Consider the following 15,004-nt stretch of genomic DNA (forward strand, 5'->3'; position numbering starts at 1 on the left):
TTTAGGGGGTCGTTTAAGCTATCCACTGCGAGTGGTCGACAGTTTATGATGGCCATTGTTTCACATAGGAAGGTTATCAAGGACTCATCATCTAGGCTAGCTCCAAAATCATGCATGAGAGAGGAAAGTATATTTCTGACCGTTCTAATTTGTCGCTTCCACGCACTTCCCATATGGCTTGCTGTAGGCGGGTTGGTTTTAAAGGTAATATAGTCGCATCCTACATTTGAGAGATAGTGCGGCAGATGACTGTCATCTCCTTCAGAGCATTCTGGAGTTCATGACTTGCTCCAATGAAAGTTGTACATTGATCCGATCTCAATTGTTTAATTGTGCCACGAATGGATACAAATCTTCATAATGCATTGATAAATGAATTTGTATCTAATAACGTGGCAGTTTCCAGATGAATTGCTCAGGAAGACATACATGTAAAAAGAACGCCATATCTTTTTAACTCCTCTCTGCCTTCCTTAATGAAAAACGGACCGAAGAAATCAACTCCACTGTAAGTGAAGGGTGGTTCAGGTTGAATTCTATCTGCTGGCAAACCACTCATTTTTTGAATTTGAGTTTGACCTCTGACTTTGCGACACATGACACATTTTGAAACAAAGGTGTAGACAGCAGAACTACAGCCAAGAATCCAAAACCCACCTTGTCTTATCTCATTTGCAGTCATAGTATGACCTTGATGCTTAACTTTCTCGTGAAAATGAGAGATGATGAGTTCCGTTATATGAGATTTTCTGGGAAGTATAATCGGATGCTTTACATCTTCACAGAAGTGTCCTTTGTTTAAACGACCACCAACACGATTAAGATCAGTCTGGTCAAGAAAGGGATGAAGACGATACAGTGAGATGTGCATCTCAGCTGCTTAGCATGTTTCTCTTTGTCGTCTGTATTTCGTTGATCAGATTTTTTAAAATCTTGCAATTCCTGGTTGAAGATGTTCATCTGTAATTGTCACAGAATTTCAACTTTAGCCATTTCTAGGTCTGATACTGTAAGCATTCCTTCTTCGGAATTGTTCTATGCTGAAGATGCCCGATTTCTCAACTTAGCTTTATATTTTAAGCAAACAGCCACAGATCTCACAGCTCTCAGCCAATTAGAGAAGTATTGTAGGCGATCCACTATTTAAGTCTGGCTAATTAGCCTGGTCGAGATGTTAAAAACATGAGATTTCTTTATCTCTGGATCATTTTCATCTATGCATGGTTGTAGTCTGTTTTGGTCCGGTGTGAATGGGGTACTAGATTTCCATAAGAAATCCGGACAATTAAACCACTTGCCTTTACTCATTAACTCATTTGGTGTTGCTCCTCACGAGGCTATATCTGCCAGATTATTAGCAGAGCAAACGTAATTCCACTGATATGGTTCAGTGTTGTCTCGAATTTGTTGAACCCGGTTCGCCACAAAGACGTGAAAGTGACGAGAATCGTTATGGATGTAACCCAGAACCACAGTGCTGTCGGTCCAAAACCATTCTGTAATATTTGTAATGTCAAGTTCATCAAGCAGCATTGAACTAACTTTGATGGAAACAAGAGCTGCCGTAAGTTCTAGTCTTGGTATGGTGACTGGTTTGATGGGTGTGACTCTAGCTTTTGCCATATTTCAGGAGCAATGCACTCATCTGTCGTGATCAATCAAACGTAAGTATGAGCATTGCCCATATCCTATGGTGCTGGCATCTGAAAATGGTGTATTTCTGTCGTAACCACCTCATCAAAATCTGCAGGCTTCAAACATCTTTTAACAATGATAGAATCCAAGGTTTTGACTTCTGCAATCCACTGTCGCCACCGTGGTTGTAGACTTTCTGGAATAGGGCTGTCCCAGTCCAACTGGTTCATACACATTTCCTGCAGAATCTGTTTCTCTTTTAAGATAAATGGTGCAACGAGTCCCAAAGGGTAATACACTGAACTAAGAGTGGATAAAACACCTCGTCTGATGAGGGGTTTCTCATTTAGCACAATCCTGAACTGAAAGGTGTCTGATTCAATACACCACTGAATACCTAGAGTCCTTTCTATAGGCCGGCTATCCTCATGAATATCAATATTTATTAATTCCTTGGCTCGAGCTTCTGGTGGTATTTGCTGCAGCACTTCCTTGGAATTCGACATACACTTGTGCAAAACCAGACCATTTTCTTTAAAGAGGGCCATGCTTCTATTGATGAGACTCACAGCCTCCTTTGGTGTCGCCACAGACTTTAATCCATCGTCAACATAAAAGTCCCTTTTTATGAAATTTGTGACATCCATCCCAGAATCAGATTCTCCTTCCATTGCAATTCTTCTAAGTGCAAAATTTGCGCAGCCTGGAGATGACACAGCACCAAACAGATGTCTGGTCATGCGGTATGTGCATGGTTCGCTGTCCACATTGCCATTTTCCCACCACAGAAATCTGAGGTAATCTTGGTGAGAAGCCGCAACTTGGAATTGCAAAAACATCTGCTCAATATCACGCACAAAGGCAACCGGTTCTTTATGAAACCGGCAAAGGACACCGCAAAGGGAGTTAATAAAATCTGGTCCTCGCAATAGGAGATCATTTAATGATTCGGACATGTATCGTGCACTACCATCAAACATAACACGCAGCTTCTCTGGTTTTCTCGGATGATAGACCCCATGATGAGGCAGGTACCATACATGCTTATTTTCTCTCATGTCCTCTGTAGTCAGCTTTTTTGCATGCCCCTTATCAATTAAATCCCTGATAAATTTAGTATATTGGTCGTGGTATAATGGATCCTTGCGGAAACGTCCTTTCAGGTGTTGTAAGCGTCGTAGTGCCATCTCTTGGTTGTTTGGCAAATTAGGCATAGTCTCCTGAAATGGTAGCCCTTCTTTGATCGTGATGTTTTTTTCCAAGATAGAGAGAAATTTTTTATCTTCCAGAGATAAACATTTTGCGTTAGCGTGATGTTCACTGAAGTCTAACTCAAACATCTTGATTAGGCTATTTGGATCGATTATTCTTTTATCGGGTTCTTAATTGAGAATAATGTGGATGCTGGTCTTTCATTTCTTGATAGTGAGAAGTCTCTAATTACATCCCTAACCACAGTCCAATGACTAGTTCCAATATTGTCACCATCCTCATCTTCACAAGCAATGTTGGCAACACCCATTATATCCCATCCAAGGTCAGTTCGCTGAGCATATGGACCATCACCAATCGGTGCAATTATATCTCTAGGTGTTAACGCTTTTGTACAGTTGTATCCAATCAGTAAGCCGACCTCTCAGTCTTGTAATGAAAAAATTAAATTTGTTATAGGCTTCATATGTGGCCATAATTCTGCTACGTCTGGGGTGGGTGATCGATTTGCTGGCATAATGTCCCTTGTATATGTGCTCAGGAGTTTAATTTCCTGTGGGCTGTTGAAGCCACAAACTCTCAGCCCTTGTATCTTGTACTGTCGATGACTTTGTTCTTGGCATGCATGGTCAACAGCTTTAGTTTCACAGGTGTACCCTCTAGTCCTAGTGATTTGCTGGTATTTTGTAAAATAAAGGTTGTGTCCGATTGTGAATCCAGGATTGCATACACAAGACGTTATTAATTTGGGTTGTCTACATGGGACGCATATACCGGGAGGATCCTAGAGGTTTTTGTGGATGACCCAGTGTAATTTAAAAGCGTTGTACCCTAGGCACCTTCCTCCTACCTGCGACCTAGTGTCACCTTGCAAGGGTGTAGGATGCAAACTAGAACAAACATTGCATCTTTTCCTTCGTCTGCATCTGTGAGAAACATGTCCAAAACCTAGGCATGCAAAGCACAATCCTTTGTCTGTGATAAACCGCTTTCTTTCCGAGAGTGTTTTTGCTTTGAAGCTGGTGCAGACATCCAAGTTATGACTAGCTTGGCAAAATGTGCAACTCCTGTTTCTGTCAACTGGGTTCCATTTTGGACACTTCTTGATGGTAGCAAGAGTTCGACCTTCTCTACTGAATGATGCAGGCTTGAGAATGGGTTTATCCTTTGTCGGTTGGTCACATTTTATGGATTGCAACGAGGTTATAGGATCCATGGCTATCTGAGCTTGCTTACCAATGAACTCCATAAATTCCTTGAAAGAAGGAAATTTGCCCTTATCTTCTCTCCATTTAGCTACAAGAATTGCCCATCTGCTAATGACCCAGTCGGATAACTTACGAAGCATCTTTCGGTTCTCACGTTCATCGTTTAAGACTTGAAGACTCCTTATGCTCTTCATAGCAGTGTAGCATCGTCTTAAGAAGTCGACATACCTCTGTAGGGCTGTTCCATCTCTGGGATTGATCTGTTGCCAATTTTTCAGTTTGTCTCTGAAGGCATCTGCTATGACAAACTGATTTCCATATCGTTCCTCAAGCAAACCTTTGGCTTCCTCAAAGGCGTCTTCTGGTGAGAGTAAGAAATAGCTTTCCACAGTATCCCCAACTTGTCCACCTATATATTTCTTAAGATAGTGTATCCTTTCTGTTGGTGGAATTCTCCGGTGTTCAATGAGGGTCTGAAATGCAGTTTTCCAATTTGGATATCTCAATGGATTGCCATAAAACATGCTAGGCTCTGGTGGAGGTAATCGACTGAGACTAACTTGCTTAGCCAGAGATTTAATTAGCTCTTTCAGTGCATCCTCTGACATGTTCTCGATGGTCTGCTCAGTCTGTTGAGAGTGAAATTCATGGAAAGTTGGTGGCTGGATATGGGGAGCATTCACTGACATATTCACAAATTCACCAGGTGGTGCTGCTGGTAGGACCAGTACTGGTTGTCTAGACATAAAATGAGGCGTATCGAGGTTCAAAGTAGATGTGCTCGCTTTGACTTCTTTGGTCCTTGCTGAGTCTTTAAACAAAAAATCTGACTTGGTCAAAGGCAGTCCAGCTGTGTTTTCTATCGGAGGCTCGCTCTCGACTACCTGAGACTTTAAAAAATTTTGCACCTTGTGGTTGGTATCGACCTCGGAAGCTGGTTGACTTCTTTCATCAGCATAATCCCGTGTAATCTCCAGAGCATCTAATTTGGCTGGGGCCATATGCAGCCTCATTTCTGTCCTTACTCTGTCTAATTCTGCCCTTTGTTTGGCTTCCTTATCGATATATTGTAATTTTACCCTAAGGGCGGCAACTTCAACTAAAGTGTCCGTCGACTTCCTCGATGTATGGGAGCCGTAAGAGGATCTCTAACTTCGGGATGAGCGGGTTCTAGTAGTTCTGCTGGAGCATCGGGACACACAGTCGAACTCGGTGGGAAAATTTTGATCTGACATTGTGACTGATTGCTTGGAATGAAGTAGGTCCCAAATAAACTAAACATATAACGTTAAAGAGTGCGTAAAGGGTTGAGGGTGACAAAAATACAGTAATAATTATGTAAAATTCTATGGTATAGAGGATATAAAGTTAACATTAAGTTAAACTTTATGAAAGGAATACAAACAAAAACAAACAAAAAAGGAAAAATGTACAAGGCGAAAAAAAATAATAAAATAACATGTGTAGTGTGGCCGCAGCTTGGATAACATGCACGACTACGTAAATAATGTTCGTAAAATTTGTCGAAAAATACGATATGTTGTTCCTGAAATAAAGTCACATTTGTTATTTTAGCGAGGATATTTTTGCACGCAAGTTTTTTGAAACAGTTCGTTATATATATTAAAACAAGAGTTTGTAAAAAAAATTATTTTTTAAACGCGCAAAAGAAATTTAAGCCGTAGCAATTATTGCTACAACAAAATATTCTTTGACTGAAAGTTGGTCTTTGTACTTCGTAGGGCTGCCGTTCGTAAATATAACAAGGTATCGGTTTTTTTTTGTTCGTTTTTTTTCCAAAACATTCGGAAATATTTTACCTTGTTATGCAGAAAAGAGTTTTCACTGTAACGGTAGCACAGGACGCCAAAAATGAGGACTAGAGCACAACTGATGAAAAAAAATATGTTTTTTATTTCCCACGTGGTCGCACCGCATTCGCAGTTTACAATTCTTCAACGTGAAAACTGAAATAAACAAAATAAATGCAAAGAGTAGAAAAGAATACCTAATAACAATGTCCAGTAAATTTAGGAAATAATTTGAATGAAATTCTTTGTTTCCTCACCTCTTTTATGCCTCAAGTTGGCCCACATGCACAAAGATGTTTGCTAACAGCGTGCCATGCTTGATTGTATGTGTGAAACAGTGTTTACGGTGATTTTTCCCTTATGTAGATTTGAGCTGCGCAAAGGGGTTAATTTGTTTCCGTTTACACAGTTCAACTTACCACCTTTAGTCTTTACAACTCATGGTCGGATTTTTAAGATGCATTTCAGTATAGTGTTTTCTTTTCTCTCCCTTTTGGGAATTCATAATTTTTGGATGAACCCTTATTTTTCTATAGCCAATCAAAATGTAATTTGTTTTACTTTTTAATTTTCTACATATGCTCCTATGTAAAAGTTGTAGAAATACTATTAAAAAAAACAGTGTCTATATCTAATTTATAAAACTCACTACATCTGTCTGTTTCCATATTTTCAAACTCTCTCTTTCAAAACTAAAAGTCGCAAAGCAGCATTCGGGGTTTTAAATAATTGGATTTTTATAGACCGTTCTTTTCTGGGTCTTTAGCTGGTTAAAATAGTTTAAGGGGTCAAAAGGGGTTAAAATTGAAAAAAATCATTATACATTTTGTACATTCGTCTTAGTTTATTTTTAATCAGTTCTTATGCGTGTCACGTTGGTACAGTGTTAACATCACCAGCTTTGAATGCTACAGTTTTGCTTTCAGCTGATGGCACCCAAATACTTTTTTACTTTTGAAATCATGACTATACATTGGGTACAATATTATATGAAATAATCGATAAAGATTATTTAAGCTAGTTTGTTAGTAGGTTTAGTCTATTAACGTCCATAAAAATTGAATGCGTGTATGGTTCCGTGGTGACAATGCGTCGGAAAAATCGAGCGGTCATATGAAGAATGCTTAAGCAGCATAAGCTGAATATAAACTCCGCATTAAACCAAGTTACCACATTGACCACAGTTGGTTCCAAGTAATATCACCACGAGACCTGAGCAAAGCTGGGCATGACTGCTAGTAACGAACAAATGACAAAAATCTATATTCCAAGTTACATGATTTTGACCATCTTACAATTTATTCATTTAAGTATGTTGACATTCATAACAGCACCTGTTTTGTAGCACAAAATCATTCATTTAATTATATCAATCAATGAATCTATTTTCCTCTAACTCAGAAGAAATAGCACCTCTCAACCCATCAAAATCTGAAAATTGGGAGAGAAGCTGCAATTAACTTTTGTTTTTTCTTTTATTACACCATTGTGAAGTTTGAAGTCACTGCAATTTAAATTTTCGTATTAATTGTATTCATTTTGGTATACACTAATAATATTTACTTAGATAATATTAATAATTGTAATATCTATAAAATATGTCTATATAATTATTTAATTAATACGAAACAAATTCAAAATAGATTGTATTTTATTTCTGGTAATTCAATTAAAATATTAATAAAATTGAATTCCATATAGATATAAAATTTAGATCAAATCAACTATTGTTATTACCAGAAATAAAATACTTAAATGTTAAGCCATGAACAATAGAGACTGGTGGAGAATGCCGTATGTTGCGCTATTATGTATTTAATTGTTTTTTTTTTCTCAAAAGTTTAACACTTCACTGCAGTTTTAAAGCATCCTCAATCATCAGAAGTGCATCGTACTGTCATTAATTAGGACAGATGATTCTATTATTATTTATATACAACACACCGTTAAGATTGCGTAGATGTGTTTATATCGACATATACAACACACATTGTTCCATAGGCTGATAACATACAGAGTTAAAACTAAGGACAATAAATAGCATTGAAAAGGAGAGAGTGAGGATAAATGAATGTATCTTTATTTAAACTAATCAAATTATCTGGTTATATTTTTTAGTGCATCTATGACATCAGAAGAAAAGATGTTTTTATTCAACTGTCTTATCTGATTAAGAATTCATTTTTATCTTGCAAATACCAAAACAAAACTAGTTTTTTGTTTATTACCCATGTCTATAAATATGGACTCTGTAATGTCAACAATGATGTTAACTTGGTAAAAGTTGGGTTAGAAATGTAGCGTAAATGATTTTTAAAGTTATTTGGGCACATCTCAAGTAAACTCTTCTCCTCACAAATCTCCTTTTTGTCTATCATTCCTTATAAAGTTGGGGGTTGTATAGGAAAAGTCCTTGTTTTTTTCTTTTTGGTAGCTTCATTGATCATTTTACCTCTATGAATACCCTTTCAGATCTAGTAGCAATATGTATGAAAAAATTGAAATTGCTTAAAATATCTCAATGCTGGCATACAAAAGTTTGATCTAAGAATATTTCTAAAAAATTATTAAATCTGAATAAAAATAAGGAAGTTAGAACTTTTTGTGCCTCGCACAATTGGATATTTTTCCATCTTTAAGACCATATATGCTTTGTCACACTTTTTACACTATTCTTTTAGTAAAAATGTTAAAACAAAATATAGCATGACATTTGCCATTTAAATGTATTTTTGTACAAAGAATCAGAATGTGCTACACAAAATCTCTAGAAATTAAGTTTCCAAGTAAGCTATAGTAAATTCACATAAATATGCTTCTGGTAGTCTCAAGTTGTTTAATATTTCAGGACATCTTGGATTACACGTGTATGTAAGGAATAGGTCTTTTTTTTCTTTTTTTTTTAATTTACAGAAAACGACTTTGTACTCATGGCGTTTTACTGATTCAATATGACATAAGAAGGTAATGTTTTCACCTGAAATGCGTAGGTTTAAGAGATCTAATCAACAAAAGCATCTTTTGATTTTATTTATTTTGGCACGATATTTAAGTAGGTAATATTTTCATTTGAAATGCGTTGGAATTTGTACTTACTTCAACATGAACTGTAAAGTAGATAATATTTTCATCTGAAATGCATAGGTTTAAAAAAATCCCTAATCAACAAAAGCACCTGTATGATTTTACTTATGTCAACATGACACTTAAGTAGGTAATAATGTTTTCATCTGAAATGTATTGGAATTTGTACTAATTTCAACATAACATATAAGTAGGTAATAATGGTAACACAATTTTTTTGGGAGGGAATGATTTTAATGATTTTTAATTGAGAAAAGGTGACTATAAAGAATAAAGCGAGGTAATTTGTTTCTCATTAATTAATGTTTGCGATGATGATTATTTATTATTTTTTTTGTGACACTGGATGTACAGACAAGTAAATTAATCTATCATAATTAATTCATCAGAAAGTTCAACATTTTACAAAATAGTCCATCAATAAAATTTTAAAATACATTAAGAAAAACAATTTGTAGGTAAATTGATTACTGGACAGTAACTAGTCTCTTTAAAACTGTTCTTATTAATGGTTATTTAGTAATTATTTTGCTCTTTATATGGTGTACCTCCAGTTGTGGATATTAGGTGTTTGACTGACTTGTATATAAATATTTAGATTTTGTGTGTTTTTCCTAGTTTATACATTTTTATCCATTTGAAATTATAATTTCTTTCCATTTTCATTACTTTTTATCTTTTATTTTTGCAAGTGATTGTCTGTAAATCCCTTTTTTAACTTTCCTCTCAATAAAATTGTTTTTGTTTAAGTTATGAAGTACAATTCAATTTAAAAATGTAAAGTTTTTTTTAATATATTGTTTCTTTTTGTCTGTCTATCTATTCTACTTTAGTATGGACCTTTATGATAAGGTGCAGCAAAGTAAATATGGTATTTGTTTAGTGCACAGATAGTGATAATGGCGATTAGTATTTAATGCAAAAATGAACACAAATTAAATCATAGTCAACCATTGATTTTGGATAAAGCACTCATTCTAAGCCAACGGGTTTAACTTTTGTAATGTTTTTATTAGGCTAAAAAGTCTAGTCAATTGCTATTTTTCAAAAATAGCAACTATAACAAAATGACTTTTGTCATACAGGGCTCTACATTGTGAGTGAAACAGTCGCATTTGCGAGTGACTTTTCAAAGTGGCGACTAGAAATAATAAAACGCTTATCTTTTGGCGATTGTATTTCTTTCACTGACAATCTTCCAAAGCTCACTACTGAGTGAAAAATGTCTTTTCAACTTTTTTATTTAATAAAATGAACAAAGTTAAATTATTTGAACAATAAAAGTATAATAGAACAATATACTTTTTGTAACGAAGGCTGTTTAAAAAAATATCTGAAGAAATTAGAATGTTTATGCCTTCAAGTATCAACATAAAATTTGTTGTATATTTAAAATTACACTTGTTAAAAAAGACATAGAAAAACTTTATGGTGTACATACTCGTTACAAAATGAACATGTCATATTCTAAAAATCATGTGGGTTTGGCTAGTAACTTTTCTATTTGGCTAGTAAACAAAAATATTTAGTTGTCAAAGGTCAACTAAAGATAAGTTTGTCCATAGAGTCCTGTCATAGCTATGAGCAAAAAAAAACAAAAAAACAATAGCAATTTGTGTCCGATTAATCATATACAATGAATCATTTACAATAGATATTTTTCTGCATTAAATTACTCTAAAAGGCTATAAAACAACCCAATAAAAAATATAATTGTTTAAGCTTTTTTTGTATTCACAATTTTAGTTGATTATAGTTATATTTACTATTTTGTTGGTCATTTTAATGAAACTTTTTTTAAAACTTGAATCCATTTTTACCATTTTTTTTCTTCTCTTCCTCTAGGGGCAGATGTAAAGTACAACATTTCAAAGATATTGTATCTGCACGAGAGTTCAAACCTGCCCAGGATTGTTTCTTTTACATCTTGGGTTACAACCCTGAAAGCAAGAGGCTGGCGACAACGCAAGGAGAAATTCGGGTTGGCACGAGCCACCAGGTAAGACTATGTAGCACCTTTGTTGTTTTGTTTTTAATTTTAAGATAGTTTTTTCTTAAAAAAAAAAATTTACTTACACACACTCTCTCAGTGATGCTGATAGGTTTTTAAAGCAGTGAGTTCTTGGGGCTAATGAGCGGATTGTAACTGAAGTTTCTTAATAAACTGTAGTCTTAAACTACAAGGTTCAAAATTATTTTTTTTATCATCCTCATAAAAAACAATTTTTCTGAATTGTTTTTTTTAATTGACAAAGCAAAGTTTCTGTAATATTCATTTCTAAGACAAAATTGTATACAACTAACTGATGGGATAATTAAGGTGAAGTGTTATTATTTTCCTGAGTGTTTTTGTATACATCAGGAACATATTATGCATACCTAGCAGTATATCTTTGTTTGTGTGTGTGTGTATCTTTTAAATAGGATTGTCATTTTGTACCCATCAATTCTATTGTAATCCATTCATTTGAGATTTCTTTCTTTTTGTTTCAATTCATCAAATCTTGCCCTCTAAACGTAACCCTCAGAATGCACATCTGATAAAATCCATTTTTCTTTTTTGTGGTTTTGTTTTATCTTGAAGAGGATGTCCTTAGAACCCCTAGAAGGATTTTGCTACCTCCTCTACCAAGTAAGTTTGTTGCTGTTCCCAAGCTTGTTAGGAACCCTGTTGTAAGTCGGCAAACTTCCTCTACATTTTCAGAGGATGACAGACCCTACTTCTTCAATCCTGTCTCCGCCTCCTCCTCCTCCTTCTCCTCTTCATCTTCATGATGCTCATCATCATCATCATCATCATGCTCTTTCTCCTCTTTACTATCGTTATCCTTATTCAATATTTCTATTTCTCCTCTTTTTGGCAAGGAACCCACACACATTTCTTGCTTAGATTTTCTCTCACCTTTTTTCTTTTTCATCTCTTTTCAACCCCTTTTTCTGGACCAAATTTTTATATTATTTTGGTCTTCATTTTCTGTGCAACCTTTTTATATACTCCACTTCAGTGGCTTCTTGCTGTCTTTAGAGGGGACACGAGTTTCTAAAAGCCATATCTAGCAGGATACTGCCTTACATGTTTCTTCACTAAATCTTAAACAGCAACTGATTATATCACTTAATATCCATTCTGTGTTACATAATCAGATACTTAACTATATGAACACACAGGTTAAACTATGTTTAAACTTTGTCAATTATACTTGATTAACCTTATGCCTTTATTAAATTTTTTTCATTTAACGCCACATCCATATTTACTGCTAAATATTCTGCAACAGTTTGACATTTCCATATCATTTGCTTTATTTTATGAAAATAAAAACAATGTTATTGCAGATCCATTGTTTTTTTGAGAACTTAAACCTTGTTGTTTTTATTAAATTAATTTTTTCCCCTCCTTAATTGGATAAATGAGTTCCAAGGGAAATAGGTAGAACATTGAGTGAAATAGCATAATTTTTCACAGCTTCAAATTTTTTCTTTTTTTACAGAAACTTTCCCTTCATTGGTCAGTTTGAACTTTGTTTAAATATAAAATCAATTATCATGATGAGAAATTTACTGGGAAATGATTTTTTTTATTTTTATTTAAAAATTTTTTTCTTTACTTTTTCTCAAGTAATTTCTTTTTCTTTTCCTTTTTCTTTTCTCTCTTTGTTTACTTTTTGTTTTGTTTTTCCTTCCGTTTTTTTTTGTTTTGTTTTTATTACTTTTTCATCAATATGAAACAAATATTAACATTTCACTGATTAATAGGCAAGATATTCTGCTGAAAGAGGAACTGTTTGGTAAGTACATCCAAGTGATGGCAGGTGGGAGACTTCGCCAGATCTCTATGTTAATGATTTAATTCTAATCTCTTGCATAAAACAATTTTTGGTTGATTTATATTTCTCAGTTATTTGAATATTGGCAATTTTCATTGATTACCAGGGAAAAATTTTTTTGTTTCATTCTTAGTTTGGAAGTTGAATATTTATCTTCTTTTTTAATCAATAACTAAGCTTTTCATGTTTTAACTTCTACAGACATCATTTGTAGAAGATGCAGATACATTATAAGACTTAATGTGAAATATTAAAATTAGTCATATGAAAAAGCATTTCTATTTTTTTTTAATTAATGATTTTAATTTTTTCTATCATGATCTAGCCACATTTTGTATTGCACCCCCCACCCCCACCCCACTCCCCAAAAAAGAACGCAAATCTTGCAAAAGTTTGGCCCGTCACATATTCTTTTAGAGATTAAAATTTTAAATTATTCTATAGCCTTTAATAGATAATGAAATAAACTTTTAGTGAGCTTAAAAGGGAGAGTACTAAACTTGATATCATGAGAGAGCTTCTTTGACATGGTATAATTCTCAGAAATTTATCTTGGCTTTTTGACTGTTTCAAAATGTTTTAAATTAGGATTAGTAACTGGAACTATTCAGATAACTATTATCTCGCTTGTCTTTTATTCACAAAATTTGTACCGACAAAATCTGATCTTCATCTCTACAAACTTTTGAATCTGTCAAATTTTAGAAGCTGTAGTATAACAACAAAAACAGGTAATTAGAAAACAAATTCATAGTTATTTCTTCATCTCGTATCCACTTTTATTCACACACACGTTTCCATCTAACTGAGGATGGCTTGATGTAGCACCAATGAAGAGAACATATTGTTCTAAAAATAGAAAATTTGTCATGCATGCAGTCACGATGTCAAAAAGAAAATAACATGCAAGTTCAGTTGAGAATTTAAATAGGAAAGTCTGAATTTAGGAAGCTGAATAATAATGGCTCCTCTAAGTCTTTGTTTTGGCTCATGTAACCTTCAACCTCATCCATGTTCATCTTCTCAAACTTTGTAATCTGTGCCAAACTGAAACCTGTATGGAAGTTTTAACCAAATGTTTTAATTAAACAATGAAATAAAATAAAAAATAATATTCTCCAAATTCAACCATTTGATCATGTCAGCAACAATTGTTTACCGATTGGTGAAGATTTATTTTGATTAGTAAAGACATTTTCACTGGTTGAATTATGTGTTTTGCCAGGACCCAGGTCTCTGAACAGTAAAGTCACTAACTGCTTGGTTAGTTAATAAAGATGCAATTACCAATGATCAAAATGATTCTTTAATTTATGTTGGGACCCCCAACAATTATTGTTTTTTCAGTTGATTGCAATTGCAACAAAGGAACCTGAAAATAATAAAGCAAGGTATGCATCGATGCAACCTCTTCTGAAGTAAAGATAACTGGCTTAACTCACCTTAAGTGATAGTAACACTAAGGACACTTTTCGTTAACTAATTATTTTTTTCGTTTCTGTTGAAGTAATTTATAGCATGATTATATTTTGGATAGTAATTCAATATGGATGTCTGATAGGGAAACAGCTATTAGGTGAAAGCAAGGTAATTTGAATATTAGTTTTTCTAAATTCAGTTCCTCAATCTTTTATACTTTCTCATGTTTCCTAATTTATATTTTCTGGTTTAAAAAAGTTAAAAGTTTCTTCATCTTCTAAACCGATTATTTTTCTTTTGGTCCAGGCTCGGCTTCCTGAATGTAAGTGTGATGTCTCTCCTCCAGAGATGCCGGAAAAAAGTGAGCACATGGAAGAGCTGCGTTGGCGACCGCAGTGTGTCATTGACGGGGAACTCATGATGTATCTAAGAGCTGCCAGGTAAACCACACAAAACAAAAAAAATCATTTACTTTCTTTTGTCTTTAAATTTAAATTTCCTCTGAAAAATCAAATTGGTTTTCTAATCTTAATTGTTTTAATAGCTTTTTTTTGCCTATATTTTCGAAAGTCATCCTCTCCTTTCTATTGTCTAATTAAAACCTAAGTCACTTCCGGTTTGACGGTGGTCGTAACAGCAAAGACGTCAGGTTTTTTCCCCGTTCTTCTCCTCTTTTGCAGTACAGGTTCAAGCCAGCCTGTCTTCCTACTACCACTTTTTTTTTTTTTGCTCGACATGCACCTCGTAACACTTGAGCAACGCCAGGCACCCATGCTAGTATATCTATCTATCTAATATATATATATAT

General features: G+C 34.4%; 2 protein-coding genes across 9 annotated transcripts in view; one reads left to right on the forward strand and one right to left on the reverse strand.

Moving 5' to 3' along the window:
• Positions 1–15,004, forward strand: part of LOC145291482 (uncharacterized) — an 848,143-nt gene that overhangs the window by 687,492 nt on the left and 145,647 nt on the right. For all 8 annotated transcript variants that reach the window (XM_080137367.1, XM_080137394.1, XM_080137385.1 and 5 more), the window contains 2 exons: positions 10,796–10,949; positions 14,503–14,636. In XM_080137367.1, coding sequence (XP_079993493.1) covers positions 10,796–10,949; positions 14,503–14,636 — 288 coding nt within the window. The remainder of the gene's footprint in view (positions 1–10,795; positions 10,950–14,502; positions 14,637–15,004) is intronic.
• LOC145302624 (uncharacterized) lies at positions 1,689–5,068 on the reverse strand. Its single transcript, XM_080144668.1, has 3 exons — positions 3,715–5,068; positions 3,121–3,270; positions 1,689–3,016 (listed from the first exon to the last, which is right to left on the reverse strand). Exons 1-3 carry the CDS (start codon positions 5,066–5,068, stop codon positions 1,689–1,691), a joined length of 2,832 nt encoding a protein of 943 aa, XP_080000794.1.

The sequence above is a fragment of the Euprymna scolopes genome, chromosome 2, assembly GCF_053919585.1.
Source record: "Euprymna scolopes isolate OS-2025 chromosome 2, ASM5391958v1, whole genome shotgun sequence".
Classification (NCBI taxonomy): Eukaryota; Metazoa; Mollusca; class Cephalopoda; order Sepiida; family Sepiolidae; genus Euprymna; species Euprymna scolopes.